At 51.0% G+C, this 12,467-nt stretch overlaps 2 protein-coding genes across 2 annotated transcripts; one reads left to right on the plus strand and one right to left on the minus strand.

Moving 5' to 3' along the window:
• Positions 1-2,473: 2,473 nt before the first annotated feature.
• SLC37A4 (solute carrier family 37 member 4) lies at positions 2,474-9,023 on the plus strand. Its single transcript, XM_004385642.2, has 10 exons — positions 2,474-2,604; positions 3,607-3,950; positions 4,795-5,027; positions 5,350-5,593; positions 6,061-6,219; positions 6,465-6,550; positions 7,077-7,190; positions 7,411-7,476; positions 7,822-7,960; positions 8,096-9,023. Exons 2-10 carry the CDS (start codon positions 3,803-3,805, stop codon positions 8,257-8,259), a joined length of 1,353 nt encoding a protein of 450 aa, XP_004385699.1. The 5' UTR covers positions 2,474-2,604; positions 3,607-3,802; the 3' UTR covers positions 8,260-9,023.
• A 613-nt stretch (positions 9,024-9,636) lies between these two features.
• Positions 9,637-12,464, minus strand: TRAPPC4 (trafficking protein particle complex subunit 4). Its single transcript, XM_004385645.1, has 5 exons — positions 12,205-12,464; positions 11,911-12,085; positions 11,271-11,374; positions 10,262-10,388; positions 9,637-9,988 (listed from the first exon to the last, which is right to left on the minus strand). Exons 1-5 carry the CDS (start codon positions 12,377-12,379, stop codon positions 9,910-9,912), a joined length of 660 nt encoding a protein of 219 aa, XP_004385702.1. The 5' UTR covers positions 12,380-12,464; the 3' UTR covers positions 9,637-9,909.
• Positions 12,465-12,467: the final 3 nt, after the last annotated feature.

The raw sequence follows: 12,467 nt of genomic DNA on the forward strand, positions 1-12,467 counted from the left end.
GAATGCTAACTAATAAATATCAAACGAATGATAGGACAGAGTAGAACTGCCCCATAGGGTTTCCAAGGAGCAGCTGGTGGATCTGAACTACCACCTTTTTTGGTTAACAGCCAAACTCTTAACCACTGTGCCACCAGGGTTCCAGAAGGGATGACAGGATTAGAAAATCCCCATTTTGCACCCACCATATTAAACAGTTGATTCAGGCAAGGATCATCAATGGATGCTAAACCCATTGGATGAAAGATTGTTGGAACAGGATTATTTATCCAGTATCCAAGCATCATTCCCTAGATTAATCACTAACTACAAAGAGGAAAAGGCAACTTCACAGTGTAGAAAAGCAGTGGACATTTTAACCAAATGATGAAACATAGGTGCCTCCTGATGTGATGTACTGAGGACACATCATCACCTACCCAGTATTTCTGTCAAAATTGTTTAACCTGATCTGTCTCACTGCAAAAACAATTAGACAAACCCAAATTGTAGAACACTCTGCAAGACAACTGGCCTGAGCTCTTGAAAAATATTCAAGTCATGAAAGTTTTTTAAAAAGGGATTATAGGAGACTGAAAAGTTACAACTATATACAATGATGTATAATCCTTGATTGGATTCTGGATCTTTAAAAAGCTCTAAAGGACATTTTTGGAAAAATTGGAGACATTTAAATATGGGCTATATATTAGAGATGGGCCAGTGGTATAATTCTCATTTTTCCATGAGGGAAGCCAAGATTGGATTCCTGGCCAATGCACCTTAAGCACAGCCACTCTCTGTAGTGGATGCTTGCGTGTTGCTGTGATGCTCAAAAGATTTTAGGGGAGCTTCCAGACTAAGAAGGACTAGGAGAAAAGGGTTGGCAATCTAATTCCTAAAATCAGCCAATGAAAACCTTATGGATCACAATGGTGCAATCTGCAACTGATCATGGGGATGGCACAGAATCAAGCGGCATTTTGTTCTGTTGTGCTTGGCAGACTCCACAGCAGCTAACAACAATATATTTGAGATACATTCTTGAGTGTGATAATTGTATTGTGGTTATGAAGGAGAATATCCTTGTTAAGAAGTTACAGACTGAAATACAATAGGGGTGAAATTTCATGATGTCTGCAACTAACTTTCAAATGGTTCAGCAATGCATTTATGTATATTCAATACAGAGAGACTAGGCAAACAGCAAGATATTAACATCTGTTGAGTCTCTAAGAATGAAGAGTATCCTTACAACTTTTCTGTGGCTTTGAAAATTTCCAAAATAAAATGGTAGGGATGTTGTTTTAATCTGGGTGGTGGTTACAGAGACATTGATATGTAAAAAAAATTATTGAGCTGTACACTTAAGATTCGTGCACCATTTATACTTTAATTAAAAATAAAAAAAAGTTGGTGGGAAAAAAACCAAATGGCTTGTTTTGCTTTTGTGGAAACTCATTTTCCTGGTTCTTGATCTACCTCACTGAAAGCACAGGGCCTGATATACTAGCCTCTGGCTCAGTAGTTATCTGTTGATTAATGAAGTTCAGCCACATTGTAGTTCCATTTTATCTCACCTTCTATCTCCTCCCTTCGCTGATCGCCTTTCCCACCCTAAAAGAGCTTTGCTCTCAACTTTGGCGAACTTAAAATTCTTTCAGCAATTTTCCTGTGGAATTTGTTAAAGGGATCATTGTGGAGAACACTTCATCTAAATCTTTCATTGTTAGATAATGTGGTACGTAATGTAGTCTAGTAAGTCCTCACAGCAAAGCTCCCAGGTTGCTACTAACGTTATCCCCCTTTTACAGGAGAAACTGGTTCAAAGAGATTACCTAAAGTCATATTGTCAGAATGCAGTGAGGCAGGGATTAGAATTTTGGGTTTACTCCGTGGCCCGTACTTTGAATACTCCTGCTATTTTGTTTTATCTCGTCTCCAACAGAGTCTGGCCACAAGCTAAATTTTCAAAGTGTGCTTATTTAGGACTGTATTAATTTCTTATAGAAAATACCGTGTTCTCCCACAAAACCATTCCCAGGCTGTTAAACCAACTTGCGAACAATGATTATTAACTTAGTATCCCATGTGTGGGTTTGGTAGTGGGAAGCACTCAGTAAAAAATGGTTGGGTGAACGCAATCAGTTAAGCAGTGAACATAACGAATCCTAGCCCCTAAGCGGCGCTGTCTCCATCTGTGGAACCTGGCTACCCGAATATTTAAATCTAATCCTTGAGGGTAGACTCGGCTCGCAAAGACGCTAAGGTGCAGGCGGAGGCCCCGCCTCCACCCAGGGCGCATGCGCCCGCCACACCTCCTCGCCCCGCCCCGCCCCATTCTATTCGGGCTCCCGCCTCCGTTCAGGTAGGGGCGGCATGCGGGGGAGGGGCATCCCCTGGGGGCGGGGCTGGAGGGGGAGCCTCAGCACTGCGGGCTCAGCTGTCCGCGAACCCCAACTTCCGAGTATCATCCGGAGCTATTTCTGCAGCTGCCTCTTCCGGGGTAGGAGGCCCGTTCCCTGGTCTGGGAGCCGCCGAGGCGCTACCGGTGGCCAGCGCACCTTCCTGCTTTCTATCGCACCAGTCCTGCCGTCTCCACTCTCTCCAGCTCCTGTACCCCAGGTCCCTGTCTGTCCCCAGCCTCAGAGTCGGTTGTCCTGGGTAGCTTGAGGACACGGGAGCTGGGCAGGTGCCGAGAGCCGCCACCTCTCTCCGTCCTTCCCCTTCTCGCTGCCGGTCTTTGGCGGCCAGGCTGAGCCGTTCGGCTGCCAGAAGCGGGCGGCCTCCGGGAGACTACGTGCGGGCCCCTGCTCGGCTTGCGCCTCCGCCTTCTGCTCCAGTTGCTTTCATAATGGAGCGGAAGAAGTGGGAGTATGCTGCCAGGGCCCTCCCTGGGAAGAAGAGCGGTACGGCATTGTCTCCTGAAGTCAGCCGGTGCACCCTTCTGCCTCCCGGCCGTCCAGTTTCTGGTTGCAGCCCCTGCCACCGCCCCTCACGTTGGCCGTCAGACCTTGCAGCCCCCAACCAGCCAGGCAGGGAGCCCACACTGGCCTAGCAGGATAATGGGAACCAGAGGCAGCTCTGAATAGCCTCTTAATGACCCCAGCCCTGACTGGGACTTTCTGTGTGACACTGTGGGGCCTGACCTGGGGGAGTTTCCCCTTGTTTACAATTACGCAACTATCATTCAAGAAGCACTAGTTGGACCCCATTGTGTGCTAAGCATTGGGAGTTACGGGGTGAGGTCTGTTCTAGAAGACTTGGAAGTAGGGTTGTTGGGGCTGTGTGTCTTTATGTCTGATTCTGTGTGTGTGTGTAGACAACTAACCTAGCACCTAGTGCTGTAAGCCCTCAATGTCATGAGAAGGTACAGTGACTGAGGGAGCAGGGCTGGAGAGGGTAGCTCCACTCACCCCCACGCCTGCCTCCCCTGGGCTCATGGAAGACAAAAGTAATTAGGTTGAACCTTTAATCACAGCTAGTTTCACAGGCAGGTGGACATGGAAGAAGCAGAAATCCTGGGGATACAGGGTGCTGGCTTGGCTCACAGGCACTGCCTCCTTCTGTGACCTCTCCAGCCCCCACAGTTTGGCTGTCAGTAATCTGTTGTCTTTTCTCCCTCAGGACACAGGGTTCCCTAGGAACAGCCCCAGGCTTAATGATTGTCCAGAAGGTGGCTATAAAGGGAGCCTGAGAGCCTGGGTGGAGGAGGGAGAAGAAAAGACCTTACTCAGCTGATTTGGGCACCGAGAGAGCCGGCAAGCAGGGGCTGTGGTCAGAGGCTCGGCGTCCTGGCCAGTAGGGCCTGCTCTCTTCCACCATGGCTGCCCAGGGCTATGGCTACTATCGCACTGTGATCTTCTCGGCCATGTTTGGGGGCTACAGCCTGTACTACTTCAACCGCAAGACCTTCTCCTTTGTCATGCCTTCGTTGGTGGAGGAGATCCCTCTGGACAAGGATGACTTGGGTGAGCCCTAAGGAGAAGGGCAGGGTGGTGGCCCAGGGACACTGAATCTGTAAGGATGCATCGGGGTGTTTGTGGCACTGTGGTGTGTACAGGCATGTAGTGTGTGTGGATATCTGTGCACAGTGGTGGCATGTGCTGAGTGAAGAGGTTCTGTGATCTGTGTCTTGCAGAAGGACTATGAGTATGATCTATGCATGACTGAGGAGCGCTGCTTATCTGGTGTGTGTACCTGTGACCCTCACGTGCCCTCAGAGGCACTGTTTATTCTGGGTATGTTTAGGGGGTTCTGAGCATGGTTTCCACACCTGTGTGGGTGCATGCTAAGGCTGTGGGGTGAGTGCTGGCCACTGACATTGTGAGTACTGAGCACTGAGGAGTTGGCACAATGACTTCATGTGCCTAGCAGGCTACTACTCTTTAGGAGGAACAAGGTCCCTGGCTCCAGTCCTTTGCCCCATGTTCAGAAGTGGGGCAACAGAACTGCCAGAGGCCCTGGTTGGCATCCAGGGTGAGGTGGACAATTAGGCATATACAAATCCCAGGGAGGGGAGCTGTCCTGTCCTGCTTCCTTCTGGTCTCCTGGCAGCTACAGCTGGAACTCTCCAAGAGGCCGAAAAATCATGGTCAGCCTGGGACTAGTGCTGGTGGTGAGGCGGGGAGAGGGAGTGGGGCCCATGAACGAGTGTCAGGATTCCAGCACAGGCTTTTCCTGTTCCTCTTGGAAGGAACCTGTGTTACCCTGCTGGGCACCTCTATACACCTGACCCCATGCCTTCCTCCACCCCTCCTGTGCCCCCTGCCCTAACCCCCCAGGTGTCCTACTCCCTGCTCCCCTCCCCTGCAGGGCTCATCACCAGCAGCCAGTCTGCAGCGTACGCCATCAGCAAGTTTGTGAGCGGGGTGCTGTCTGACCAGATGAGCGCTCGCTGGCTCTTCTCCTCTGGGCTGCTCCTGGTTGGCCTGGTCAACGTCGTCTTTTCTTGGAGCTCCACGGTGCCCGTCTTCGCTGCGCTCTGGTTCCTCAATGGCCTGGCACAAGGGCTGGGCTGGCCCCCATGTGGGAAGATCCTGCGGAAGGTGTCTGTTTCCAAAGAGCCTGTTTAGATTGGCATGGGGGATACCTAAGGAGCATGGGGGTATACTCTTCCTTACCTGCCACTTCCGCCACCAACCCATACATAGCAGGTTCCTTGGAGTTTCAGTCCAGTTCCTATTGCTTGTCAGATATTTTAGGAGCCTGAGAGTGGTGGGATCAGGTGGCAGATGAGGGAATGGGCCCTGCCAAGAAGCTCCCTCTCCCTCATCCCTGTAATGTGATCTTCTGGGTCTGCCCCACCTGACCCCAGCGTCAGCATGAGCTGGAGGCTGGGCACCTACTCTGTCCCTCTGTGCCCCACAGTGGTTTGAGCCATCTCAGTTCGGCACTTGGTGGGCCATCCTGTCAACCAGCATGAACCTGGCTGGAGGGCTGGGCCCAATTCTGGCAACCATCCTCGCCCAGAGCTATAGTTGGCGCAGCACGCTGGCCCTGTCTGGGGCACTGTGTGTGGTTGTCTCCTTCCTCTGTCTCCTGCTCATTCACAACGAACCTGCTGATGTTGGACTCCGCAACGTGGACCCCACCCCCTCCAAGCGCAAGAAGGGTGAGTGCGCCCCTCCCAGGGTCATCATTGGGGCACCTTCATTCGTCAGTCATTTGCAGATTTTTGTGGAGGACTGGCTCTGTGCCTGGCCCCATGCTATCCAATGGATGGAGGAGGAGGAGTGGTGATGGGGGGAGTAATAAATAAAATTCCATCCCAAGAGGCCGTAAAGTAGCAGGCAAGTGGCAGAGCCACCAAGTGCTGCCTCACAACAGCCAGACTTTCCTGTCCTGGACAGCATCCTAAGCTTAAGTGGCTGGGGTGTCTCCTTCCACCCTGGTCCTCAGTTTCTCTTTCATTGATTGAGGCTTGTGGGAGGGGAGCAGTGAGGTTGAGGGGAAACCCTTCATGCTGATCCTTGCTGTGCTGATGGACTCTGCCCCTCTGGCTGGTTAATGAATGGTGGGGGCTGAGGTGGGGGCAGGACAGTAGGAAGCAGTGCCTGAGGCCTGGCCTCCTACCTCCAGGCTCCGTGAAGAAGGACAGCACCCTACAGGAGCTGCTGCTGTCCCCCTACCTGTGGGTGCTCTCCACTGGCTACCTCGTAGTGTTTGGGGTAAAGACCTGCTGTACTGACTGGGGCCAGTTCTTCCTTATCCAAGAGAAAGGACAGTCAGCCCTCGTGGGTAAGACAAGTGCTGGGGCAGGGGTGGCTATGGAGAGCAGGATCCAAGGCAGGGGAAGGGAAATTCAGGCCCTGCTTCCCTATATTCCCTTTCTCTCCCTGAGGCTGGGTACTGTGCAGGCAGCTGTGGCTAGTCACCCTTGGGGACCCATGTACCTCTCTGGGTTTCAACCAATCTGGGATAACTCCAATATGTAACACTTCCACCCTTCCCTTCCTTCTTCCCACCACAACTGCCCACTGCAGGTAGCTCCTACATGAGTGCCCTGGAGGTTGGGGGCCTTGTAGGCAGCATCGCAGCTGGCTACCTGTCAGACCGGGCTATGGCAAAGGTGAGTGTGCAGAAGGGACAGGAAGGTGCAGGGTCCCTTTGAATCTTCCCAGCATGTCTGGGGCAGGCACCAGAGAGGTGGGAGCCCTGGGGCACAGGCAGATTGGCATATGCTGGTTTAGGCTGGATGAGGTGGCAATGATTCCGGGCTACTCTTACCTTTCCCAGGGATATAGATGATAAGGCTCTTGGGGAAAGGGTTTTAATTAATGTCAAGGAAAGCCAGAATTTCTCTCAGCCTAGCTATAGGCTCCTTCACAGCCCCAGGAAAACCAGGGCAGGGGAGGGACTGGGAGCAGCTCCCCAGCACGTGTCCCAAGCCTGCCCCAAGGTGGAGGAAGGGATATTGTGGAGTTTGGCCTCAGAACATAATGAGCAGTCCCAGGGCCTCCCAGAGATTCCGCGGGCCAAGAACTGTGGTGGGATTGCCAAAGACCTGTCAGCAAGGCCCTGCTGTGTTGGAGTCCAGGGGCAGGGGTTCTCTGCCCTGCTCCTAGGGCCTCACATACTGGGGACTGGATCCATAGGCGGGGCCATCCATCTACGGGAACCCTCGCCATGGGCTACTGCTGTTCATGATGGCTGGCATGACCGTGTCCATGTACCTCTTCCGGGTAACTGTGACCACTGACTCCCCCAAGGTAAATGACAAGTGCTGGCCCAGGGCAAGGCACACAGAGGAAAAGCAAGGGCCACTGACTCTTGGTCTCCCTCTCCCTGGGCTCCAGTGTGGCCCAGTCCTTTTCTGTTGCTCAGATTTCCCTTTCAGTTCTGTTTTTACCTCAGTTCCTTTCCTCTGTACTCTGCTTCCCCTTCTCCATTTCTGGGCCTGGTTTTGTTCTCTTCCCTGTGCTCCTCTAGGATGTTGCTTTCTGGACTCTGGCTCTGCACCCTCTCGCTGAACTCACAGGCTTTATGGAACACGAGGTGCCCTCTTTATCTGTTTTTTCTCCTGGTCTGTCTTACCTTTGTCCTACTTCCTCTGCCTTGCCTTAGCCAATTCAGCTCACATAAATTCTGGGAACAGACAGCATGTAACTCTGTGGGATGACCATACCTCCTTCAGCTACCACGCAGGCCCTTGGGCTGGCTCAGTATGGCACCCGCTCCTCTAGCTCTGTGTTGTCAATTGTACTGGGGAGTGGGGTGAGGGATCACTTACTGTGCCTTTACTACTATTAGTTGTTCCTAGGGACCAAGCATTCTCTCCTCTGGCAGGGGTGGGTAGGCAGGCTTTTCAGACTCTGAAGCCACCCTGCACTACCCCTACAGCTCTGGATCCTGGTGTTGGGAGCTGTGTTTGGTTTCTCCTCGTACGGTCCCATTGCCTTGTTTGGAGTGATAGCCAACGAGAGTGCCCCTCCCAACTTGTGTGGCACCTCCCATGCCATAGTGGGACTCATGGCCAATGGTAAGTGAGTCTGTAGATGCCAGTCTCTCTCTTGCCCCCACTTGTGCTTTGCACACAGGCCAGCGAGAGGCTGGAGCAGGCCTCACTGGCTGTCACCTCACAAACGGTTCAGGCTCTTTCTCTCCTTCCTGACAGTGGGCGGCTTTCTGGCTGGGTGGCCTTTCAGCACCATTGCCAAGCGCTACAGCTGGAGCACAGCCTTCTGGGTGGCTGAAGTGATCTGTGCAGCCAGCACAGCTGTCTTCTTCCTCCTACGAAACATCCGCACCAAGATGGGCCGAGTGTCAAAGGCTGAGTGAAGAGGATGCAGACTCTGCGGCATCTTCTCTCACCTGTGGCCTTTCCAAGCCGGCAAAGGGTAGGGGCAGGGGTAGCTGCTCTGGTTTGCACTGAACCTCTGACTTCCCTTTTCCATTCCTTCCCTTGCCCAGGTGACACTGGAAGTTATCAGAGGCTAATGAGGTCCCAGCTCCCCATCCTATGCTGTATTTAAAAGATACCCTTTGTTCCTGGACTCCATTAGCTCCTACTTCCTGCTTCCAAATGGGACACCCCTGTAGTCAGGGAGTCTCTTACACCCTTCTCCCTCTACTGGGTCCTGCATTGTCTCCATCTCACCCCAACCCCATCAGGGGTGTGGCCACTCCTGCAGCTGCAGGGCACTAATGGTTCACGACTTCTGTCCCAAGGCCTCTCAGCAGTAGGCAACTATTGCCAATACCTCAGACTCCAGGCCAGCACTCCCACTATTACCCTGGTACAATAGCGGGGTAAGGGTGGCAGAGTACAAAGACTTGTTCTAGAATATTAAAACTAGATTTGATACTAAACACTGTCAGTAATTCATTCTTTGAGAAAGAGGTAGTACGAGCCAAAGATAGCTCTGGAAAATACTTTTGGTACCTGCTCTTTCCACCTGAAAAGAGAGACTCCACTTCCCTGGAATGGGGAAACTGAAGTGTAGACAGACTCCTGCAGTCCTCCTTTAAGCTCATGACTCCTCTGCCCTCATCTCAGAAGCTACTGGGTTTCAGGCAAGGAGCCCTGGTGATGCAGTGGTTAAAGTGCTTGGCTGCCAACCTAAAGGTTAGTGGTCCAAGCCCACCAGCCACTCCACAGGAGAAAGATGTGGTAGTCTGCTCCCGTAAAGATTACATACAGCCTTGGAAACCCTATGGGGCAGTTCTACTCTGCCCTGTAGGGTTGCTAGATGTCTGAATCAACCTAATAGAAATGGGTTTTTTGGGTTTCAGGCAGGTTAAATAAACTGAGAGACAGAGGCAGTATAACAGTGGTTTGCTAACAGTGTAGTCAGGAAGTCTGGATGCACTTAGGCTCTGACTCTGAGGCACAGAGTTTGTACCCTGCTAAATCTCCTGTCTATAACAGATCGTAGTCTTTGGAGTTACAGTGAGTTAAGGGAGATAGAGCAGGAAAGCCTAGCTGAAAGCATTTGATAAATGTTCCATTATGATTATTACTATCATCATGACCCCAGGAAGTGATCAGCAATTCTGGGACTAGATCCAAGGCTCATGACTCAAAGTCCTATGTTCATTCAATCAACTTGTATTTATTTTGTTTTCTAATAGAACAGAATGTCTTATCTTCCCAGAATTCCCTTACCAGCCCTGTCTCCCAGTCAGTGCCTTTTCCCAAAACCATCAATTAACACAGCAAATACTGAGGTCAAAGAAATGTTTATTATAGCATTCATAGGCCTACCTCCTCCATAAATAAATCTGTACAAAGTTAGGAAGTAGGAGCACGATATATACAGGAGGGAAGAGAGCAGGGTATTAAGGCTCAGGGATCAGTATGTGTCACCAGGTTCAGCATCCACCCATTTCCATGTGCACTAACAAGACTGTTAGGAGCGCCACTGAAGTGGGAACAGCAGGGCCCCGACTGTAGACTTCCAGAATTTTGGGGTCTGTTGCAGGTTCAGCCTATGACCCAGGTCCAAAAGTCCCAGCCTTTTCTGCCACCTCCAGGGCTAGCTTCAGGTTCTGGTCAAACAGCTCACACCTAAGCCAGACCCAAGAGGCACAAATAAGAAAAAAGTATGAGGTCTGATGCTCTCTCCCCATTTAGGGTACAGAAGCAAGGCCGGTGGAAACTCTGCCCGAAAAAGGACACGAACCCCAGGGAAAATCTTTGGTTTCTCAAAAAAAACAAACAAAAAAATACCTGGTCGCTTTTTGTTTTACTGAAGTAATACTCTACTTGGAGAAGAGCACCCAGGGGCTGGAGGAGGGGCAAGGAGGCTTTGGCCGGGAGCTGGGGTGTTTGGCCACCTACCTGATGGGCATTTCCAGGGAGTAGAATGGATTCTTGAGGGCATAGTCTGAGTAAATCTCATAAATCTTTCGAAGAAGAGAATCTATGCCAGCTTGCCTAGGATCTGCCAGCACCACAAACTTGATCCCTGGAGAGGGGCAGAGGATGGTTACAAAGGGTGGAGAATGCAGCAGATAATGATATCCTGTACTACTTGTACAACACTTTCAGAAGCCCATTTTCATTTTATTCTTATTGCTACATAAAGCCGGAAAAGCAGAACTTTGTGTCTATAGCTGAGATCAGAGAAGTAAAGTGACTTCTCAACAGCTGAGAGAAGAGGCTTTAAGATCTAGCTCTGTCACTTTTAGACAGTCTTAGGGACCCTCAGGTGGCACAGTTTGCACTCATGTACTAACCTAAAGGTTGGCAGTTCGAACATAGTGGCACTGTGGAAGAAAGGCCTGGCAATCTGCTTCCGTAAAGATTATAGCCAAGAAAGCCCTATGGAGCAGTTCAACTCTGTAACACACGGGGTTGCCATGAGTCAGAATCAACTTGATGGCAACAGGCTTGGTTTTTATTTTTAGGGACCCTCAGCAGAAACACTGACGAGCATGGGGCAAACTCAGGCAGTTTTCAATTATCTGCATTGAGGGACTGAAGCAGTGACACCTATGATCCAAAGGCCACTTCCATTTAGCTTTCAAATTTCATTTTGGAACAACACACCACCTTCCAAAACGCGTGCAGCATGAGACAACATTAAGGTGAGTTTTATCTGAGTGCAGGATATCCAGGGCTGAGCATGCTGGGTGATGTGGACAAAATTGGCTTCAAAACAAATATTTGCTTTGGATTCACAAAACAAGTATTTGCTTTGGATTCACAAAACAAATAAATGTGTCTGTAACAATTGCCCCAGGAAAAGCTGACACCACTCCCCACCCCCCTTACCAAAGCTGTCTTTGGCCCATCCCTTCCTCCAACCTGCCCACCGCATCCCTCTGGACTATGTGGAGATGCATACCTGTCAATGTCTGAAAGCAGTGCAGTTTGAATGTGTCTGTCTCCAGCATCTCAATGCCTGAGCTGCCCTGTTCAGGAGACAGCTGGGAGCCGATGGCAAAGAGCCTGCATGCAAAGGAGGCAACACTGAGTACACACCCGACTGCTGTCAGGGAGGAATGTTTTCAAACTTCCACTGAGGTGACCCTCGCAGTTACTGCCTGGGGCAGTCTGCATGTTTCGTATTACATACTTTGCTATAGAAACATTCCTCATTAAAAACTTTGGGGAAAATTAACACTCTGGGAATACGTGCCATGTTTACTTCGTGGCTATGCATACCCGAGCACATCTCATACCAGAGTTGAGATCAGGAAAAGCTCTTTTAAAGACCATTTAGTTCAACTGCCTTACGTTAAAGATGAAGAAACTAAGGTTCTGAGAAGAGAAGCTGGCTTAAGAAAGATCCCACTGTCCAGTACTATCTAAAACTTAGCTACACCGGAGCAATTCTTTTTGTCTTTTCACAACACAAGAATCCGACAATTTACGAGGAGGTAGAGAAAGGTAAGCACTGTCGCTCAGGAGACTCTGCCCACAGAAACACACAAATCCAGCCAGTCGAAGGGTCAAGTGCAGGCCACCAGGGTTGGGGGACTTACGAGTGGAACATGGAAGCCAGCATGAGTTTCTCATTGGAGGTGAGGCGGGGTCGGCCGAATCGAATGGACACCGGGAAATTAGCAGGGTTGCCTAGGTACTCCAGCACCTCTTTCCCGTCGGCCGTGTACTTGCCGTTCACGTCCATTCCATTGATAGCCAGCACTGCGTGGCCCACTGCAGAGGTGAGACTAAGGGTCAGCGAAGCCGCAGGGGACAAAGACCCCGCTCCAGCCCTCACCCCGCACAGACACACCAGCCCCGGGCTCCGCCTCCCGGACCCAAGCCTAGCCCACCCCGGATGCCGTCGCGCTGGCCGAAGGCAACCAGCACACGCTCGTCGTGTAGCTTGAGCAGTAGATCGAGCGGGTAACTGAACGTTTTCTCAGCCTCAGCCCGTGGCGCGTAGCTGTCCAACTGGTAAATCAGGCCGCCAGCTTTGTTCACCACATACACACTGAAGATCGCCATTGCTTCCGCGACCCCTCCAGGATTCCGATTCCGCCCCTTCCCTACAGCCCCGCCCCGGAAGTACAGTCAGCAGTACCCGCCCCCGACG

The sequence above is a fragment of the Trichechus manatus genome, unplaced genomic scaffold (assembly GCF_000243295.1).
Source record: "Trichechus manatus latirostris isolate Lorelei unplaced genomic scaffold, TriManLat1.0 scaffold00143, whole genome shotgun sequence".
Classification (NCBI taxonomy): Eukaryota; Metazoa; Chordata; class Mammalia; order Sirenia; family Trichechidae; genus Trichechus; species Trichechus manatus.